The 23,190-nt window shown below is 45.6% G+C and overlaps 1 protein-coding gene across 1 annotated transcript in view; it reads left to right on the forward strand.

Moving 5' to 3' along the window:
* Positions 1-17,636: 17,636 nt before the first annotated feature.
* The window catches only part of SESN3 (sestrin 3), a 63,986-nt gene continuing 58,432 nt past the window's right edge, over positions 17,637-23,190 (forward strand). The window contains exon 1 of the mRNA XM_081197681.1: positions 17,637-17,859. Coding sequence (XP_081053807.1) covers positions 17,758-17,859 — 102 coding nt within the window. The 5' untranslated portion in view covers positions 17,637-17,757. The remainder of the gene's footprint in view (positions 17,860-23,190) is intronic.

Raw genomic sequence — 23,190 nt, forward strand, 5'->3', positions numbered from 1 at the left:
CCAATGAGCACCCAGGGCTGATTTCCTTAAGAATGGATAGGTTTGACCTTCTTGCAGTCCATGGGACTCTCAAGAGTCTCCTCCAGCACCAGAATTCAAAAGCATCAATTCTTTGGCAATCAGCCTTCTTTATGGTCCAGCTCTCACTTCCATACATCATTACTGGATAACTAACTTAGCTGGTCTCTAAGGTGCTACTGGAAGGATTTTTTAATTTTTTTAATTTAATTTTATTTATTTTATTTTGTTTTAAAAATGCATATGTTAGTGGAAATAACATACCAAATTGCACTGCTTATGGGGAAATTGCTTTTCAAAAATGTGTACGCTAGTATATTGGGAGAAACTCTTGCTGTAATATTGATGGGTTTTCTGGAGGGCTTTTAACAAGGAAATAAATTGCAAAGTGATTGTGGAAATGTAAAGAACTTAACTCAAGACTGGGGGTGGGGGGAAGAAAGCGAAAGAAGTAAAAATTGACAGATTTACTCAGAAGTAAGACTCTCTGTGTTCAGTTATACCTACTCACAGGAAAGTGAGCGTAGGGTTGCAGCCTTCAAACATACATATCCCTGGTCCTATTTTCTTATCATTAGTGGCATTTGACAATGATAATGACACCAGTGGCAATTGATGATGACAAAGGTCTCAATGCTACCAGTCAGATATCTTTGACCTGTGAGTCAACCAAATATTTAAAGTGAACTCTGAATCAGATGAGGTGCTGGGTATATTTGCATGACGGATTTTCAGTGATATGTCTGTCACTTCACATTTTTTTAAAATGCATCTGAAAGTGATCACGAGTTTGTCATTTGCTATTTAGCATGTATTTATTCAGGGTTATGCAACTTGTTTTTGTGCCTTGCGGTTGGTTCGTAGAATGGTTCCATGCGACCGTCAGTCATGGTGGAACCAAATGGATCTACTGCAGGTAGATGTGGAACTTTAACTGATCCAAAAGGCTGGTGTGTTGAGTTCAGTGGAGCTTATCACCATTTAGGATGGCAGCCATAATAGAGTTAGCTCCAGAAGGTCTCAGATTCAACACCCAGCACCCCTAATTAAAAGGAGCATGTTGCAGGAGATGGAAAGTCCTCTGCTGGAGACTCTGGGCAGCTGCTGTCACTCAGAGTATTCAGTACTGGGCTTGCTGGACATATATTTCAAGACAGGGGTAAGGAACTGGCTTTAGCCAGCAGGCCAGATCCTTATGTCTCCACCCTCTGTGGCCAGACTTTGACAGGTGGGCAGGACCACTTACCTGTCCATCAGTGGATATCTAAGTTACAGTTTTATAGGGGCAAGGAGGACCAATCAGGATAAGGACAGTCATCTTCCACCTTCAGAGTGGGGCTTCATGCCCACCCCTCCCTTGCCATCTGTTCTGGGGGTTTCCCTGCCCTCCAGAGCAGAGTTAAAGGGGCACATGGGGCGAGGAGAAGCCTTGCTGCTTAGGTGGAAGGTCATTAGACACAGCCCTGTGTGTGTTAGAGATGTGTGGATCTGTCCGTTTCCGATTTTCTCAGTTCCTTATTTTTCATCAGAACAGAAGAAGAAGAGGAGGGGGAGGACGAGTTTGGACTTGATATCCCACTTTATCACAACCCGAAGGAGTCTCAAAGCAGCTAACAATCTCCTTTCCCTTCCTCCCCCACAACAAACACTCTGCGAGGTGAGTGGGGCTGAGAGATTTCAGAGAAGTGTGACTAGCCCAAGGTCACCCAGCAGCTGCATGTGGAGGAGCGGGGAAGCGAACAGGGTTCCCCAGATTACGAGACTACCGCTCTTAACCACTACACCACACTGGCAGAAGAGCCTGCTAGATCTGGCCAATGGCTCATCTAGACCAGCTTCCTGTTCTCACAGGGGCCAACCAGTTTCCTGTGGGAAGCCCAAAAGCAACACCTGAGCATGAGACCACTCTCCCCTCCTGCATACCCTCCAACATTCTTCTGATGAAAATTGGGACATCCCATTCCATAATGACAATTTTGCTATTTATACCGACACATCTTACTGGGTTGCCCCAGCCACTCTGGGCAGCTTCCAACATGTATTAAAACATCAGGGACGTCCCTGGGAAATAGAGATATTTGGAGGGTCTGCTCTGGTGGTTTGCAGGAATTGGTATTCTGAAGCATTACTGCCTCCAACTTTGCAAGTGGAGCAGAGCCATCAGGCATAGTTGCCACCAGTGGCGTAGCGTGGGTTGTCAGCACCCGGGGCAAGGCAAGTAATTTGCGCCCCCTAACCCGTGGATTTGCGCCCCCTAACCCTAACCCCCCAGATGTTGCGCCCGGTGCCGCCGGCACCCCCTGCACCCCCCACGCTACGCCACTGGTTGCCACTTTTAAGTTCAGTTCACCACATTTTCACACCGGTTTGTCATTTGTTTCTCTGTTAGTTTGTTAATGAATATGAATATTCACCAGCTAATATACACATTTTAAAATAAAATGTTCCCCAATATATGTGTTTTTGTAAAGCACATTTCTCCCTAATATTTACATTTCCCCTAATATAATGCATTTTGTATGTTATTTTCACTAATACCTGCATTTTAGTGTGTGCAAATTTTTGCACACATTACTTGACTGCAGAGCAAAATGCAGAGAAGTGTTAATTTCTTCTTCTTCTTTTTATAAACTATAAAACTTTATTTGCACATTAAAAATTACAAATAAGAACACACACAAAAAGGAAAAAACATAAAACAAAACAAAATAATAATTTCGTGGGGGTGGACTTGTCAAAATCATACATTAATTTAAGAAGTGTTAATTTCTAGAGGTGGTTGTGCTACAATTCACATATTGTTTCGCGAACTGCAAATTAGGCAAGCCTGCCTTTCGAGGCGAATGAGATCAAATTCCTCCCCTGTCTGTGCGAGTGTTTGCGTTTCAGAGAGGGTGAGTTTTTCATGCGCCTCCTAATGTGAAAGGATTTGTATCCTGAAAGACAGGCTATAAATAACTGCAATCAACAAACAAAGGAACCCGGGAGAGAAATAAGGTGTGTTTGGACTGAACATAACAGGAACAGCTGTTCTAAAAATGTTATGTGCGCCTCGACTAGCTTAGTGACACTTTCTCCACAGCGGCTGTGACACAAGGCACGGGACAGTGTTACTGATGGGCAAAGGTGGACTTAAGAGGATATGCAGGCTACCTGGGACTACAGGACGGGTGTCGATCCCTGGCTGTTAAGAGGAGAGATTGGTAACAACAACAACAACTTTATATTTATACGCCGCCCATCTGGCTGGGTTTCCCCAGCCACTCTGTACAGCTCCCAATTGAGTGTTAAAAACAATACAGCATTAAATATTTAAAACTTCCCTAAACAGGGCTGCCTTCAGATGTCTTTTAAAGATAGGATAGCTGCTTATTTCCTTCACATCTGAAGGGGGGGTGTTCCACAGGGTGGGCACCACTGCAAAGAAGGCTCTCTGTCTGGTTCCCTGTAACCTCACTTTTCGCAATGAGGGAACCGCCAGAAGGCCCTCGTCGCTGGTAGAAAGACCCTTCGCTTGCAAGCCCTTTGTGATAAACAAACTATGAGCACTGGCCACAGCTCAGTGGTAGAACATTTGCTTTGCATGCAAAGGTCCAAATTCAGCCCCCAGCATGTCCAGGTGTCAGGGACTGGACTGAGGAGGGTCCCGCTTCCTGCACCTTCCCAAGAAGGGATTTAGAACAGTGGTTTGCAGAAGGTCAGAGTTCAGAGGCTGCAGAGGGGAGAAGCTGGGAAATAGTGGGAGAGCAGCAGGAAGAAGAAGGACCAGGGGAGAGACAGCTAACAGACTCAGTGTCTCTAGAAAGCATTCCTGACCCGCCCCGCCCCCTTCTCCCAGGACCAGGCATGCCTTGAGTGTGATAGAACAGAAAACTCAAAGGCAGAAAGCACAGGTTAGTCGGCGCAGGGGTGATGTAGAAGAGGAGGGACTGAGCAGTGGACTTTACTCGGAGCCAGTGCCGGATTTACGTATAAGCTAAACAAGCTATAGCTTTGGGGCCCCCTCTCTTGGAGGGCAGCCAAAAAATTAAAGGGGGGAAAACTGGATGTACATTTCCAAAATATAAGATAAAAAACAAATAAAACCTACATACAGCAACAGCGTTTTGTGTAATAAAATACATATTTTGTTACAATGGTGCCCCGCAAGTCGAATGCCTCGCAAGACGGAAAACTCGCTAGACGAAAGAGTTTTCCGTTTTGGAGGTGCTTCGCAAAACGAATTTCCTATGGGCTTGCTTCGCAAGACGACAATGTCTTGTGAGTTCCTGCTGGTTTTTTCCCTCCCCCCCCTTTTTCTAAGCCGCTAAGCCACTTATCAGCTGATCCGATCAGCAGATAAGCCGCTAAAAGCCGCTAATAGCGCTAATCCGCTAATCCTTCAATGGGCTTGCTTCGCAAGACGAAAAAACCGCTAGACGAAGAGAATCACAGAACGGATTCTTTTCATCTTGTGAGGCACCACTGTATAGGCAAATGGCTTTAGATACCTATTAGGTCCATAAATTACCATATATCATATACAGGGGTCAGCAACCTTTTTCAGCCGTTGGCCAGTCCACCCTCCCTCAGACCATGCGGTGGGCCGGACTATAATTTGAAGGAAAAAATGAACAAATTCCTATGCCCCACAAATAACCCAGAGATGCATTTTAAATAAAAGGACACATTTTACTCATGTAAAAACACGCTGATTCCCGGACCATCCTTGGGCTGGATTGAGAAGGCAATTGAGCCGCATCCAGCTCACGGGCCTTAGGTTGCCTACCCCGATTCAACACAAATAAATAGTGACAATTTGTTGTTGACAATCGACAGCTGGACACATAAAGTGTCCCATTACCTTCAGTAGCTTAGGGCAGGGATCAGCAAACTTTTTCAGGAGGGGGCCAGTGCACTGTCCCTCAGACCTCATCAAACATAAATCCAGCCCTACTCGGAGCAACACCATTATCTAAGAGAGACCACATTCCTTCATCTCTCTCTGTGAATATTGAATAAACTACGTGGTAAGAACTCTTCTTGTTTATCTGCTTCTTGGCATCGCACCGGGGGAGGGATAGGATTCCCTGAAGCCACCAAGGTGTATGATAACCTTGGACATTAGCAGTAGATTTGTTGGGTATCCAATGAAGCTAAATGCTGTAGGATTCAGACACATAAAAGGAGTAAAGGTAAAGGCATCCCTGACCATTAGGTCTAGTTGTGGACGACTCTGGGGTTAATCATGTGGCCAGCATGACTAAGCCGCTTCTGGCGAACCAGAGCAGCGCACGGAAAAGCCGTTTACCTTCCCGCCGGAGCGGTACCTATTTATCTACTTGCACTTGACGTGCTTTCCAACTGTTAGGTGGGCAGCAGCTGGGACCGAACAACAGGAGGTCACCCTGTCGCGGGGATTCGAACTGCCAACCTTCCGATCGGCAAGCCCTAGGCTCTGTGGTTTAGACCACAGCGCCACCCGCGTCCCTATAAAAGAGAGTACTTATTTACAAATATGTGCTCTCTGAAGCCCACATTCCTAACATGTTCACGCTCCCGTCTCAGCGACGTCTATGCTGGCTTGGTCCTGTCCACAAAATGGAAAATGGCAGGTTCCCCAAATATGTGCTCCACAGGGAGCTGGCTTCAGGCACCAGGCCAACTCTGTGTTACAAATATGTCTGCAGACGAGACACGAAGGCTGGCAACGTCAACCCCGCCGTGTGGAAATCCCTTACAGACAATCGCAGTGCCTGGAGACGGACAGTCAAGTTGTGTATCTGTAGCAGCGACCGGAGGAGAAATGGCCGTTGGGAGGAGCACAGAGAGAAGAAAAGCCATGGTGCATCTGCAACAGCTCAAACCGGACGCCTTCATCTGCCCCAGCTGCAACAAAACATGTCTCTCCTGTATCGGTCTCTACAGCCACAGCAGGCACTGTAACTCTCCAATGGTTTGACTTCACCCCCAAAGCCATGCTCCTCTGTTGTCTCCTGAGAGAAATACGTTGCCAGCAATGTAGTTAAACTGTGCAACGTGTTCCCACGGGGGCAGTGATGGTCACCCAGCTTTAAAAAAAGATGGGTTATTGGTTTGATCCGGCAGAGGTTTTTTTAATGCTCTTAACAGCAAAAATAACCATGACTGAAGGGCAGCAGCTTCGTCAATATTTTTCAAGGGCCTGGGAATAAGATTAATTTGCCAGGAGTTACATCATATGGTTGCTGAGGGTTTGTTTACAGAACAAAAGCATTTAGAAGCAGCAACTGTTCAAAGCTGATGTTCGTAAGTTTCTATATCACTGTGGTCTTGGGAAGGTTGGTATTGCCAGGAAAGCTATCAATATTTATATTACGAGCACAAACTCATGTGCACATATGCGTGCGCGCGCACACAAACACACACACACACACAGACTTGTTTCTTTGACTTCATGCAAATGCTATCAAACAGTGGCTGGAGACATCCTGTCTGTGCAGCAAGTGCAAAGGAAGTGCAGAGATCTCCCCCCCCCTTCCCCCCTGCTTTGCACTTTGCAAGCAGCTCCGACTTTGCTAGGAAACAGCCTGGGTGAAATCTCAGCAGTTATCTGATTCATTCTCCCTGCTGATTGGTCACTTTCCTTTACCACTGACATCATCTTGTTACCAGGCTAAAAACATCTGAAGCACAACCCTTGATGTTGTCTTCGGTGAGCGGGTTCGGAAAATGACTCTGTCGAGCTGATTGTTTTTGCAGTGGGGGAAAGAAATAGAAAAATTAGACGGTCGCCTAGCAAACAGCTTAGGAAGTTAATTGGCAACCTGCACTTTCTAAAACAGTGGGATGTGTTGTAGTTGTTTTTTAAATGAGTACATTAGCTAAATTCTTGTTTCAATTGTTAGCAACACCTTAGACTACCATCTGTGGTTATAGCATTGCAACACTTAAACTTAACTCAGGCTGCGTACATTTTAAAGCGCCAAAAAAAATAAAAAAATCATGGGAACTGTAGTTGTTAAGGGTACTGGGAATTGTAGCTTTGTGAGAGGTAAACTGCAGCTCCAAGGATTCTTGGGGTGGGGTGCTTTATATATATGGTGTGCTTGCAGAATGAGATAGCTTAGTCGGAAAAGCATGAGACTCTTCATCTTGGGGTTGTGGGTTTGAGCCCCATGTCGGGCAAAACATTCTTGCACTGCAAGGAGTTGGACTAGATGATCCTCATGATCCCTTCCAACTTTGCAATTCTCTAATGCTACGATTCAAACCTCAGACTTATTTCCATGGTGAAGGGAGCGAGTGAATTATTGCTTCTGAAAAGTACAACCAGTGCTATAGCTGCATGATGGAGATTCGCGTTGAGCTAATTTGCATGATCCAAAAACAGCCCATGCTTGGATTACAGAGATCTTGCCCAACCTCTTAATATTTCTCCTGATACCCCCCTTAGGTACTGTTTTACAGGAGAGATTTTTTTAAAAATCTCCCCTACCTCTTTTCAGTGACCCCCAGTATCCCCCCCCCCCATCCCAGCCCAAGCCTGAACCTCTTCACCATTTCTTTCTGTGGCTGGATAAGTCTGATCTCTCCAGCTCTGCATTGCTTTGTTTACTTGGGCTGCTGATCCAGAACCACCCATGGTCTGTTTCCAGGCCAGGATCTCTCTTTTGTTAGCTGGCTGCCTGCCTGCTCTCTTTCCCTGTGTACTTGGCTCGGTTGGATAGAACCTCCTGTCAATCAGAGGCTACATTCATGCCGTACATTTGAAGCACCATGATACCAGTCTAAACAATCGTAGCTCCCTCTCCCCTGCAAGTAATTCTGGGAGTTGTAGCTCACTAAAAGTACTGAGAGCTGTTGGGAGGTCCCTATTCCTCCTCCCAGAAGTACAACTCCCAGAGTGGTTCCTTCTTCACAAGGGAATTCTGGGAATTGTAGCTGTGCGGAAGGGACTGGTGTCTCCTAACAACTCACAGCTCAGTTCCATGAGGGAAGCTGTGGCAGTTCGAAGTGGTATTGTAGTGCTTTAACTGGATGGTGTGAATGTGGTTTGTTTCCTGCAGCAGTCCAGGAGCCCAGCCATCACAGAGCCTAGGTCGGAGAAGGAGGGACTTCTTTTTCCATCTTGGAAGGTCACATCCATTCTGGACAGGCAGTGATGGGCAGAGACAGGAACAAAAGCAGGTGAAGCAAAGAATGCAAACATTACCTTTATACAGTGTGCTAGCTCCTTCATGCATTCGTACACCTCTCTCTCTGTTCTCCCTCCCCAGCAACCACTGCCAGAGTCCAAGGACACATTCCAGGAAGGCGTATTTTTTTTATTTAAAAAAATCCACTCAAGGGCATGAAATAGGATTGGCAAGGGGTGTACCCTGAGGATTGGGTGTGTGGCTGATGAGAATATGTTGGCTGGGGAGAGTCCTAGGAACCAGACAGAGAGGCCAGGAAGATTGCGTTTGCCATCTCCCTGGGCCCGAGTTTCCTCTATAGCTGAATGAACTTTCAACCCTAGTGGAATTAACTTTAAAAATGTACCTTACTTGTCTAAGATACAAAGACTCCAGGCTCCAAGCAAGAGAGGGAGCAGCCGGGGACTGTGGGGAGTCAGTCCCAAATGGCAACAAGGAACTGCACAGAGGAGGGCTGGATTTTGTGTCTTGCAGGTGGGGTTATCCATACGAAGTGTCCCTATTTCCCAAGGACAATCCCAGAATGATGAAAGCCAATCCAGCTTCTGGTCTGATCCTGGAATGCCCCTATTCCCCCCTTTCAGTTCCACTGCTGCTGAGTTTTCAAAGGGATTTGGGTTTAATGGTTTGGTTTATAAAGAGTGTTTTTCTTATACTCCAAAGGAGGGCAAAGGTGCATTATGTGATAGCAGCAGGATTTGTGCTTCCCTCCAGTAGTGCTTAGTACAAGATTCACATGTGGGATGTTGCAAAGTGGGGTAGATCGTTGTTGTTGTTTAGTCGTTTAGTCGTGTCCGACTCTTCATGACCCCATGGACCAGAGCACGCCAGGCACTCCTATCTTCCACTGCCTCCTGCAGTTTGGTCAGACTCATGTTTGTAGCTTCAAGAACACTGTCCAACCATCTCATCCTCTGCCGTTCCCTTCTCTTTGTGCCCTCCATCTTTCCCAACATCAGGGTCTTTTCCAGGGAGTCTTCTCTTCTCATGAGGTGGCCAAAGTACTGGAGCCTCAGCTTCATGATCTGTCCTTCCAGTGAGCACTCAGGGCTGACTTCCTTAAGAATGGAGAGGTTTGATCTTCTTGCAGTCCATGGGACTCTCAAGAGTCTCCTCCAGCACCATAATTCAAAAGCATCAATTCTTTGGCGATCAGCCTTCTTTATGGTCCAGCTCTCACTTCCATACATCACTACTGGGAAAACCATAGCTTTAACTATACGGACCTTTGTTGGCAAGGTGATGTCTCTGCTTTTTGGTTCCCAATTAGGCAAGTACTGGTAGTTTTTGTTATGTGAATGGTGCCGCCATACCTTCCCAACCTGTCCCAGCACAGAACTGAGATGAACGGTTTTGGCTGCTGCGATCTCATATGTTTTGGGGTGCTGTGCTCTCGTGCAAAAGCATGGCCCCTCAAAACAGGATGTCCCAGACAGCTGACGGTTATTTGGATCACTTGGGGTCTGTGGCCCCCCCAGCTTGGAACCACTGGTATAGATCTCTAGTCTTAATGGGTCCTGGTAAGGTCTCAGTCCTCTCGCACTCAGGCCTTCTTGTGAGCTTCCTGGAGGTGTCTGGTGAGACCAGGATGGGTGTTTGGCACGATCCAACAGGCCCTTCTTGTGTTCTCATAATGCATGGATGGTATTGTTCCAACAGGTGACTTCGTGGGGCTTCCTGTATGGTGCACGATTCCTCTATGTCCAGGATGAGGAACTTGTAGTCCTTCAAACGTTCTTGGGACTATACCTCTCATCGTCCCTGACCACTGACCATGCTAACTGGTGCTGATGGGAATGGGAGTCCCATAACTCTTGCTTGGAGGGCTCTAAAAAAGCCAATTAAAACTGTGACCTGGGTGAGGCTTTGATTAGACGGGAACCAGGTAGTGAGCAGGCTGTGTACACATTCCAGAGGCTCCATGTCTGGTGGGAAAAGGGTGGGGACCATTCTGCTGTAGTTTTCAGCGAGGAACCTTGCTCTGCATTTGGATTTTGTCCTGTGCGGCTAAATCCTTCCTAGCCTTCCTTTACAAGCAAAATAAAATGCAAACAGAAGGTGCTGGGGGAACACTCAAAATAGCGGAGGAATCTGCTAACTTGGCGACATTCCTTTCCGTAATCCTTAACCGACGTTCCCTGCACTCGGACTCCATTCATACCATGTATTTCAAGCTCATTTGAAGCATATGACATTCCCCACAAAGAATCGTGGGAACTGAAGTCTACCCCCTAACAGAGCTATAATTCCCAGCACCCTTAACAAATTACAGTCTCCATGATTCTTTGGGGGAAGTCATGTGCGGTCTCAGATTCGAGGGCTATTTGCACTGGGCCCTTTGAACAACCTCAGTCTGGACCTGTTCACCTGGGTGTTGGTGGTGCCACAGTCCCAGTAGATGAAAAAGCTGGGAGACAGGAGACCTGGATTTGGTTGTTTGTGGTGCCACTGCTCAACCTTCTGGCCTTTGGCAAATCGCTTTCACCTCTAATTACCCTACCTGCAAAATGGGGGTGATGTCCTGCATGCTCACTAGTGTCAACAATGCATGTGACACTGTGTCTTGGCGTGAGAACTGGTGCTTGTCATGACAGGTGTTGAAATACAAATGCATAGACAGACAGCCCCTCCTTTAAATTGCTTCAAACCACACAATTATCATCCACATCAGGAGTGCAAAAAATCCATGTGACCTAGTCAGGTCCCTTTTTTAAAAAGCTTTTTATAATCTTCTTTTATAATCTTCATTTCATTTTGTGTTTTCCCCCATCTCCCTCTACTTCCCCATACTTTTCTCTGCCTTTCTGCCCTTCCTGTTGTGTCATACATTTTTAGACTCAGACAAATGCTCTCCTTTCTTTGCTTTTCTGCAGGTTCACTGGTTTAGGTTTCGTTTTATTTTTGCAGTTTTGAACATTACGATTTTGTGCAGCCTGGCAATTCCAGTTGCTTCACTAAAAACGATTTTTTGAAAGAAAATATTTGACTGTTGTTGTTAGCCATGGCCTAGCAATGATAGGAAACCATTTATTAACTAATTAATTAATCATATACAATCCATGTGCTAATCATTCCATGTGAGCTTCCCTCAGTCTGCATATTTTCCTGGCTGAAATGTATCCTTGAATTCCGATAGTGCTTGTTTCCTTCCTGGATGGAGAAGCATGTCCTTGCTTGTGAGTCTAGAAACCGGGATTCTGTACAAAGGCAAAAATTGCATTCATGGCTCCACCCACTTTTGCCTATGTCTCCGCCTGCCACTGCCATATTGTCCTCAAGAGGTTGCCCAGAAAGGAACTCAACCCTTATTTTTTATTTCTGGCATTGTATCTTTGTAGACGGCTCAGAGACTACTGTAGTTAAGTAGTATATAAATTGTTTAAATAAAATAAATTAGGTTCCCCAACCCTGAGAATCTGGGAGACAGCTGTGCTGCTGTGAAGATGCTACCAGGTCTCATGCAGAAATAATTCTGCATTTACTAGCACCCCAGCTTCTGGCCTCAGATCTATGGAATTCATATTTAGGTCCCTGTGAGCCGTTGTAGTAGAGCCAATTAGTCTCTAGGCCCAATTCAAAGGGCTGCATTTTGACCTATATAATCTTACGCAGCTTAGGAAGCCAATACTGCCTCTCCCCATATGAAATGACCCAGCCCCTGTGATCAAAATATTGATGGGGTGATGAATATATAGCCAAATGTCTACTTCATCTACTGTCCACACTGGATTTGGTATGCCATGTTTATGCAAACGAGGCTCTGAACACCCAGGTACAGCAAGATAACTGCTTTGACTGGGTCTAAGCCACTAAGGGAATGTAGTGCCGTAGTAAAATTGATTGCCCTAAAGCAGGCATGGCCAAACTTGGCCCTCCAGCTGTTTTGGGACTACAACTCCCAGCTTCCATAGCTAACAGAACCAGTGGTCAGGGATGATGGGAACTGTAGTCCGAAAACAGCTGGAAGGCCAGGTTTGGCCATGCCTGTGGCCCATTACAACCCTCAAACAGGCCAGCATGGAATGGTAAGGTCTAATGCCTTCAATGAATGGCACATGGTAAAATACAAGGCCCTCAGTCCCTAGCACTCCTGAGCACAGCAGCTGTTAAAGACCAAGGGGACAGCCACCCATTATATGGGTGGGACGAAGTTGATGTTGAAGAATCATTGCTTCAACGCTGGTGATCTTTGCTTCTTCCAGTATAAGCACTGACAACTGGAAAACACTGGCCTGCGAGTGCTCCAGTTGGAGAACAGCCTTTACCAAAGTGTCATGGGCTTTGAAGACACTCAAACTCAGGACGCAAGGGAGAAACGTATGAAGAGGAAGGCACACTTGGCAAATCCACACTGTGATCAACTCCCGCCTGGAAACCAATGTCTCCACTGTGAAAGGACGTGTGGATCCAGAATTGGCCTCCACAGTCACTTACGGACTCATTGTTAAAACCGTGTGTATGGAAGACAATCTTACTCGGCTACGAGTGATCACCAAAGAATTTCAATTTATTAGTTGCTTGACACATATGTAGTCTCCAAACAACTTACAAAATTTAAAAGTATAAAGGATGGCATAACATCAGAAAAAGAACAGTGCATTAAAACCATACAATTGTGAAACAAAAACAAAACAGCAGCTTAAACACACAATCAACAGACAGTAGAACAATCACCGCCATCTGTGAAATGCCTGGGAGAAGAGATCATTTTCTACTTGGATGTTAATGGTGGTGCCAAGAGGGCCTCACTGGGGAGAGCATTCCACAAGCAAGGAGCCACAACTGAAAAGGCCCTTTCCCAGATAATGGGCAGCTGGCAACTCTAATGCAGGGATCATTCAAAATGCTACCTCCTTCCTGCAGTTTGAATTTGTACAGTCCAGGGAGGACACAGCCTCACATGAATCACTTCTCACCAGAGTTCTTGGGCTAGAAGGCCTTAGAAGTCCTACTGTTCATAAGAGAGAGAGAGAGAGAAAGGGAGAGGGAGGGGAGGCGGCCTGGAAGGGCAAAGGTGAGCTGTGGGTAAAATAAAATCATTTATTTTGCAGGAGACTATTTACTGTATATGTCACAGGCTATGTGCAACATTTAAAAGGAGAAAGGTGGAAATGGGCTTCAGTAATAGGAATCCTTAAAATGGTAAGAAGTAGCTTCTCATTTTCTTCTGAGTTGGAATATCTAACAATGCTCCCCAGATTAGTCTGTATAGTGTGCGTGTTTTTTAATCTTTCCTGTACAACTGTAAAGGAACTGCTCAGCTTCGCAAAAGAGAATGAAACAGAAGTACGGGGCTAGCTGGCTTTGCACATCCGTGCAGAAAAGCCAGCTAAACACATTCCACTTCTGGCTAACTCAACCAATTCTGCATTGGCCTGCTGGAATCCCTCAGTTTCGAGGACTCCTCTGTTTGAAGGGCTATCCACTCCCATGTGCAGTTTAAAGATTTATATTAACCCTAAGAAAGGAGAGCAGAGCTTCCAGCATACAGTGGACCCTCGGGTTATGTTACCTTTGAGTAACGTAACTTTCGGGTTGCGAATGTGGCAAACCCGGAAGTATATACTTCTGGGTTTTGCCGCTCACACATGCGCAGAAGTGCTCAATCATGCCATGCGCGTGCACAGAAGGGTCAGTTACGAAGATTTTGGGATATGGCCGGGCCTCCAGAACGGATCCTGTTCGTAACCGGAGGTACCACTGTATATTAGAACATAATAAAACACCAAACATTAAAAACAACAACCTTTCCCTATACAGGGCTGCTTTCACATGTCCTCTAAAGGTTGGATAGTTACTTATCACCTTGGCTCAAGGGTCACATAACTCCATATCCTCCAACATTTTTTCTTATGAAAATAGGAACATCTTAAGGAAAAGCGGGACATTCTGGGATCAAATCAGAAACTGGGATGGCTTCTGTAAATCAGAGACTGTCCCTTGAAAAGAGGAATACTCACTTGGAGGTTCTGACATGATAGCTTCTATATAGTCTAGTCCAGGGGTCAGCAACCTTTTACAGCAGGGGGCTGGTTCGCCGTCCCTCAGACCATGTGGTGGGCTGGACTATATTTTTTTGGGGGGGGGGAAACAATGAACAAATTCCTATGCCCCACAAATAACCCAGAGATGCATTTGAAATAAAAGCACACATTCTACTCATGTAAAAACACACTGATTCCCGGACAGTCCATGGGCCGGATTGAGAAGGTGATTGGGCCACATCCGGCCCCCGGGCCTTAGGTTAGGTATGCCTGGTCTAGTCCACTGATGAGGGGCACTGAATTGGCTCTGTGGATAGCCAACATACTTGCAAGCAAATGCCAATGAATTACACTTCCCATTGTTCCTCCCATTGCTAGTTGGAGCTGGTGGGAGCTGAAGCCCAACAACATTGGGAGGGCACCTTGTTGGCCATCCTTGTACTGCAGAACATAAAAATTTGCCTCCGCCTGGCTCTGTGGACTTGAGGTCTGCCTTCGTCCTAATTATATGCTCTGTCTAGCTGTGCATTAGCACAGGGACAAGTAGCCCTGACTCATCGTTTTTTCACCATCCTCGCGACCCGAGGCAAACAGACTTCGCTGCGCACTCTCCAAACAGTCCCAACTTCCCCTTGAGCAAATATCTAACCTTGTCCTGCCTTGCAGCACAGCTGTCTTGTTTCTACATGTGCAAGCAAACTATCCCATCGCTGGGGCTATTAATTAATTGTTATTATTTTTTGCTGGGGGCAACGGCTGTCCTCCTGGAGGAGCACCCCAGCGACAGTCAGCACCGTGTTTTGCAGATGTGTGTACAACTTATTTTCCTTCCACCTTGCAAGGTAATTGGCCTTTTGCAGCTGGATGTGGTGTTGATGACAGAGCCTTGAATAGGAAGATGAAACATAAGATTGCCTGATTCTATGAGCTACTATAGAGCCTGCTAGGTAGACTACTTAAGCCCTAGAAGGGTTGTGCTACAGCTGTTAGCAGACGACAAAATTTCTCAACCAATGGAAGCAAGGCATGACCCCTTCACCTCGCAAATACCAGAAATTTGGTTTGTTACTAGTAATAAGTGACTAATTATTAATAAATATTATTCATTATTACATTATTAATAAATCCCAAGGAGACTTGGGGTGTCGTGGAGAGGTGAAGGGGGAAATCCTCACCACACACACACACACACACACACACACAGCCAAATTGCCTCCAGTTCTGGTCCCCCGCAAATAATAATACCAGTGACTGCATTACTAATTATCCATTGCACATGATAATGGTGATGCCGTCATGTGCTATGGGGAGGTGAGAGGAACCAACAGCATCCTGGTAGCCTGGGTTGTGTCCAGTTTTAGTTATACTCAGAGTAAACCCATTGAAAGTCAGGGAGGTTATTAGTTTGGTTTTTGTTTTATTGTGTGGGGTCTTTGGATGAAGGGCGGTATACAGATTTAATAAAGAACAGTAATGTCAATCAATTTATAAAAATATTTCTGTACTTCCATATCGTAACGTATCATGGCGCTGTACAAAAACAAAACACCGTTCAAACAAGCGATCGTCAAAGTGTCTGGCTGACCAGTTTAAAGAGCTGCAAAGGCCTGTCGCCATAAAAAAAAAGAAAAGTTTTTAGGAGCCGTCTAGTGGAGGCCAGTCTCATCCCATCTGCTTCCAATGCCAAAGGTGGGTCCTTGTGTTGAGCTTTTACTCACCGCTTGCTAACCTGCATTGCAGACGGCAGATATGGTGGCAGCACTGGCTCTCCAGTCCCACATTGTTCCTGACATTTTTACGTGTGACATGAAAAAAAGTACTTCAGAGCTATCTGCAGGCCATGTGTGCAAAGGTGTGAACGCAGTTTTAAATTAAGATAGAATGAAGAAGATAAGCATTTCAAAACCATACATGTATCATATTCTTCCTAGACTTGATGCTTTCCTTACAGCTGTGGAGGGGGGGGTGAAGGGAGTGACTAAACCCTGGAACATCATCTGTGAAAATGCCCTTTTGCTTAAGCTCCCACATTTGAATTGGATCTGAAATTTTGAAAACACCCTATTTTAGTTACTTAAAACCATTTTCCAGCCCAACCTCCAGCATTTCCACGGGCATCTGGGTGGCTACTGCAAGAACAGAATGCTGGGCTGGATGGACCTGATCCAGCACGGTGTTTTTATGTTCATTGCTGTTCTAGGGGTAATGAAAAGCAGATAATTAAAAACAACAGGCCAACTGATTTAAATCCACAATAAAGCAGCAACAATGGAATCCTATGTGTGTACTCACTCGCAGGTTTCCGTGTTTCAGTGGGACTGCAGTCCTACATTCACTTACCCACCGCACTCAGTCAAACACATCCAAACAGTATTATTATTATTATTATTATTATTATTATTATTATTATGTGTTAATTGCTTTCTCTTGAGCAGGGCAACCCAAAATAAACGAACGAAAAACCCCACATAGCTACCTTAAAACCAAGGGGGAAAATAATGCATTTAAAAAATCCCACCCACTTCTAAAAGGTCACATATAGCTAAAGGCAGACCTGGTTATAGAGAAAAGTATTTGCGCCAGGCAAGCCTCCCCGAGGGGAGCATACCACAAACAGGAGCCGCCGCAGAAAAGGCCCATTCTTGTGTTGCCACCCTCTGGACCTCTTGTGGCGTGGGCACACAGAGAAGGGCCGCAGACGATGACCGCAGGGTCAGGTTCAGTAGGCATATATAAGGTTGTGCACTGTTGACTGTTCAGGGCCAGCGTCTTATATAGCATATAGCAAAGCAAGAGGAAGTTATGTGTTTTTAAATACTGGCTTTCCCTTTTCTGCTGGTTTGTGGAGGGTGTTTGCAGAAGAAGAAATGTAAATGTAAAAGCAAATATTAATATTTTTGGGAGTCCTGAGACCCGACCCCCCATTGGGCAAAAATATTCCAGCACTGCACGGGGTTGGACTAGATGACCCTCGGTGTCCCTTCCAACTCTACCATTCTATCATTCTGCCTCCCTTTCCTGCGCCTTCCAAAGCAGCAGCAGTAAGCACTGAGAGACGGGGGCGTGACCACCTCGTGGGTGCGTTTTCCCCACCTCCAGCCCATGGACATCGCCCACGTCCCATTGGCCGAGGGAAGCTCCGCCTCGTGCCACCTGGCCCCACCTCCTCCGCCCCCTTATAGGTTGCCGAGAAGCTCCCCTCTTCTCTCCGCCCCGTTTGCGCGACGGCCCCTCCTCCAACTCGGAGACTGCCCGGAGATGAGGAGCGGGAGAACGCTCGGCCGATTGGCTGGCTGTGGCCGGCGCCTGCGATTGGCCAGCCGGGGGTTGCGGGTAGGCGTGGCCGAGGCGCGGCGATTGGCCGCCGCCGAGGGGTGTGCGCGCGAGGGAGAGCCGCGGTTGGTGGGCGGGGCGGGGATGGCAGCGGCTGTTCCTGAGCGGCTGAAGCCGAAGCGCTTCCAGGGGGGCGGGAGGGGGAAAGAGGAGGAGGAGGAGGAGGGGAGCGGCGGATGGGGGCGGCGGCCGGAGGCGCTGAGCGCTGAGCGCAGGCAGCCGCTGCAGCCAGTCGCTTCCCTCTGCCCCCGCTGGCTCCGGCAACCATGAACAGGGGCGCCGCTTCTTGCCCTTCGTCCGTCCCCGGCGGCAGCGGCCACGGAGAGTGCCGGAGGGTCTGTAGCAACTGCCGGAAAGTGCTGAGGCAGGTGGGTGTACGTCGACCCCCGTCACGTTCCTCACACAAACACACACATACACCCCTCCGCGCGTGCGCGCGGGGCTGTGGAACGTTGGGGAGCGGGCGGTTGGTGCGCGGGGGGGGGGGGAGCCCATTGGAGGAGGCGACTTCGCTCGGAGCGCTGCCCGAAGGCGCTCGGAGATGCTGCTCACCGCTCCCGGATTGCGGACCGTTGGGCTGCTGCGCTCGGGCCACGCCCCCTCGGCTAACTCTTATAAATGGGGGGGGAGGGAGGCGCGGGCCCCGCTGAGGGGGGGGGGGCTCTTTCACCTTCGCGTAGGGCTGCTTGTGTATGTATGTGTCAGGGTTATCCCAAAGCATCTATAATGAGGCGTTATATTCGTGCAAGTTTGAAATATGGTGCGCCTGTGAGGTACATTGGTAGCTCGTGTTCTCCTCAAGAGTAGACCCACTGAAGTCCCATGGGCATGACTGACTTGGGTCTCCTGGTTTCAGTGGCTCTACTTGTGAGTAAATAGAACTTGGACAACTGACTGTTCCTGCAACTTCTAGGACCCTCAGAAAGGAATGTATCCAGGTTAGCCATGCCCATTAATTTTGGTGGGTCTGCTCTGAGCAGGACTTAATTTGGATACAACCCTATCTCTAAGTACATATGTATATATCAAGAGAGCAGTTTGTGTGTTTTCCTATCCAGTAGTAAAGTTGTATAAATAGGTATGATTTGCATGGTACAGCTGGGTAAAAATAATAACCATATCCAGCTGGATGTAGACTTAACTGCAGTCCTAACCGTTTTTTGCTCACAAGTAAGTTGTGCTGCTTCCCAGTGGGGCTTGCTCACAGGTAAGTGGGGTTGGGACTGCAGCCTTAAGTTAGCCATGCAGTAGCCCCATTGTAGTGCATGGGACAACTGACAGTCCTGTCACCACATTTACTTGGGACTAAGCCCTGTTGAGCTCAATAGGACTTACTTCTAAGGAGATGTGATGTGGTTAGGCTTGTGCTCTTAATTACGACTAAGAAAAGTCCAATCATTTTTAATGAGGGTAAAGCGTGGCTAAATTAGTCTGGAGCCGGACCATTATTTTTATATTACAAAGTGTATTGGGCTGGCTGCTTTTAAGTGCTAGCTATATTAAGGTTATTTGGTTGTTTTTAAAAGTTTTAAAACTGTGTTCTTTTGTTTATAATGTAAGGTTGTTTATAATTGCATAGTAAAGTAGGATAATACTGTACATATTATATGTATATATTGTATATTAAAATTGCATAAAATATGCATATTATCATTTTAATACAATGTATGCATAATTTATTATTTGTTCATGTGCTTTTAGTGTGACTTGTTCTTGAAAGGTGCTCAGTGTGGTTACAGTTGGTACTGAACCACTTAAACAAAAGCATAATAATAATAATAGCAAATGATAAAATTGTATACAGCCTGGCAACATCAAAAAATAGCCGATCATGTTGTCAGTAAAAGAAAAAGGGGTGGTTTGGTGGTGGATTGGTTTCACATGCCATCTAAATGAATATAGTGCAATAGGGTGTGTGTCTTTGTGTTTGTGTATAGAATACGGGTGACATCTGATTTATACAATTGCCCATTGAGTTTTTAATGTGTCTCCTCTAAGTATAACAAATACAAATTTGCATGTTTACTTGAAAATAAAGCTTCACTGAGATCAGCAGGTCTTACTTCCAGATAAGAAAGTATAGAATTCCAGCCCTGGGGAATGTTGTCTTCTGTTTGTAATTGTACTGAAGAAAAAAAAGTTTCAGTGGGATATGTCAGAAAATATTTACCAGTAAATCTCAGAGCTAACCTAATTGCCTTAATTAGGTTATATATAATATGCCTATATATTTCCATTGCTTAGAAGTAAATGATGTGCTAATGCTAAAAACGCAGGTTAATGACTTGCACATTTCTGACATTTACTGTGGGCAGTCCTCCAAAAATCTTAAGAATTGCTAGTAAATGCTAACATTCACTAAGTCTGACACTTACTGTAATAAGTGTATACTTTTCTTTCTCTGTGTGATCCTGTTAAAACAAGTACCTTTAAACAGTATGGTAAAGATAATCACCTTTAAACAGTGTGATCCTGGGTGGGCAGGGCTGAAAGGAAGGGAACTGAAGGCAGTTCATCTACCTCCTGGGTTCTCCTGTGCCCTGAGAACAGAGGACGGCTCTTGCTCACCTTTGTCCTTTTCTGTTTTTTCTACATCCCCCAAAACCATTCACCTCCCATGGGAAATAAAGGGAATGAAATTCACTGTTGTATGTGTGCTCCTGGTTTGGAGGTGTGCCAGGGGAATGGGAAGGCGTTGGATCTTTTGGATCCAAGCACACCCTTGGCATGCCCACCCCCTTTTTTTGCTCTGCTGAGATCAGTTCTGACAACAATAGAGGAAGGGCTGTGGAAGGTTCCATAGCAATGGCGAGGTGGGATCCAACACTGGATCTCCCTCTCCAAGGTTGAGGAGTTTTCTTTCTGTCCTTATAAAGGGTGCTGCAATGATTCCTATGGCCCCTGGGATATCCTTCCCAGGGTTTCAGTGTCTAGTGAAATCAATTAAGGGGGCTTGACTTTGGCAGGGTTGTGCTCTCTGTACTTGATGTGGTATGTGTCTGTATGAAATTCTTATTTTGCTGTACCTTTGCCTTCTGTATCACTACTTCACTTATCCATTGGAATTTTAAAAATATGTCTTGTCCCTGAGGTCTCAAGACCTTCAAAAGAATAAGAACAAACACTGTCTAAATTCTATATGTGGTTTGTGCACCTTCTTTCCAAAGGTGAGAGGAAGCTTGAATGTGGCTGAAGCTCAGTGGTAGAGCATCTACTTGTCCCAGGTTCAATCCCAGGTGTCTCCAGGTACAGTTAGGAGAGACTCCTGTCTGGAATTCTAGGGAGCCGCTACTGGTCAGTGTTAAAACTGAGCTAGATGGATCTGACGGTCTGACTCAGCAAAAGGCAGCTTCCTATGCCCCCTCCCTTTTCACAGCTCCAGGTTGAGCTTCCTCCTGCCACCCAGAAGATGCTCAAAAAAATCCCACTTTAATATCAAGTGCAAGCATGCATGTACTTTAAAGACAAATATTTATATGTAGGTGTTTTCATGTGTTTCTTGTTTCTCTCCTGCTTTTTGCTTAATTTTGATTGAGAGGTCTTGATTTACTTCTAGAAGAAATTCAGGTTTTGGCTGTGGTGTAACTTTGTGGGAGGCTGCAAAACTGATGCGTGACTATTGAGATGATTTCTCCTTGCATTACTGCCCATCAAAATATTTAATGCCTAAGCTTATGATGTTGACTGAGGGCTGGAGTACATTGAAGGAGTGGGTAATGGTGGTATAGTTGATGGTAAGGTCAGACTGACTGAGTGGTTTATCCTCCTGGATATTGTTATCAGCGCAAAGCCTATGGGATAGTTTGCAGAATAAATATAAATTTTATTTGTGCTCCTCTCTTTATTTATGACAGCTCTGTCCCTTCTAGTTAAAAAAAAGTGAGGGGGGGATCTTGCAATTAAATGACCTAACTTAGTCATACTCGTTTTTTCAGTGGGTCTGCTGGGTGTAAAACTTAGCTATCATAGTCTCCCCCCCACCCCCTTACCATGGAAATAGGATCTTTGCCCCAAGTAATCATTGAGCCAGACTAGAACCCTTTTTGAGGGTTGGGGATAGATTGTAACTAGACACATATATCAGACAGACACTGAATATGCTTCATCCTGTAAGATTGCAGCCAATACCAATGATGTCACTAAGCAAACCAGGGTTTTCATTGGTTTCAGTGTTGTCAGACTAGAATGCAGAGAATACCCTCCAGCCTTAATGTATGATTGAAGCAGAAACCTCCTACCTTCTAACTATTTCTCCCTTTTGTATTGATATTGATTCATGTTGGTTTTGCCTCTGCAACACCAAGCCTCAGTTCTGCATATAATATCTTATTGAAGACATGCAGCAGGAGAGAGAGAAAGAGAGATGGACTACATCTCATCTTCCTTATCTCCACCCACATCTGACACACATTTTTGCAAGGAGCACTGCCCTCTTCATAACCTTGACTTCAGTGTGTGGGTCTGCTATGAGGGTGAAGAAAGAGAAGGGGAAGGAAACTTTTATCTTTTGAACTGTATCCTCTCTGTATATGTAGAGTATGTCAAAATAAATGCCTCCCAACTCTATATAATCTCCCTGCTCTTTTTTATGCTTACACTTTCTGTAGCAGCTATATCTGTATTGTGTGTCTGATTTTAGATTTTGTCTCCATGACAAATCTCTTATTATTAGATCCCCCTCCCCTTTCTGTATATGAACATCATGTCTGTGTGTGTACTCAGAAAATCTGGCTTTCTTGGAAGCTTATTGGGGGTTCCTCAGTAAAATTACTACAGCAATGCCAAGCAAAATTCTCTAGAAGATATCTTGCCCACATCTCCTGTTGAGTGCTGGGTATGTTTCACTGGCAGGGTTTTTCAAACATGGGATTCCCCTTCCTCCTGCCTTCTACCAGTAGGCATCTCTTTGGTAAGTGAATGAATGGGGGCTCCTTGCACACAGCTACATGCATGCAGTAGACCGGAGCAGTACTCCAACACTGGTATTAGAAGAGGGCATTTCAAGCTTCCTTGTGAATCCAGCCAGCCAGGGTACAAAACAGGAGTGGGAAGAATACCTTTGACTAGAAGCTCCTATGTGCTGCCTGCTTCTCTGCCATATTTAGCAATTTGAGGGCTGCAAGCTAATCCTCTGTTGCTGGGTGTGAAGCATCTTTGGCCCTACTTGCTGCAAGATTACCGGTAGCTCCCTGCCTAGAACTTTGCAGTCCCTTCACCTCAGTGTCTATGTCTCTTCCCTTTTGGGGAGGGAGGACTGTACTATGGCACAGTATGCTTCATACTGGCCAAGTGGGATCCAGCAAGGGGTAGGGGAGAAATTCTGTTTGCATTTTAATGCAAAACTACCTTATTTGTACTTCTCGCACCCCCCAAAATGTGAATCCAAATGAAGCTATCCTTCAAAATGTGCACTTTTCTGAATTTTGCAATTCAGTTCTCCAACCAGATAATGTGCACAAAAGCATGTGCATAAAAATGTATATATTGGTGAAAATAACATAAAATATGTTGAGGCGTATTAGGGAACAAAATTACAAGCAGAAATGTATATATTAGGAGAAACGTACAATAAAATGCTGACAAATTATTGTGATGACTTTTTTATTAAGGCGGCTTGGTCAGGATTCCATACATTTCATGTAAGGTCCCAGAATACCAAGTGATGTGTGAAGATTTTGAGATGGATATTATTCATCAGA

The sequence above is a fragment of the Podarcis bocagei genome, assembly GCF_964188305.1.
Source record: "Podarcis bocagei genome assembly, chromosome: 6".
NCBI classification, from domain to species: Eukaryota; Metazoa; Chordata; class Lepidosauria; order Squamata; family Lacertidae; genus Podarcis; species Podarcis bocagei.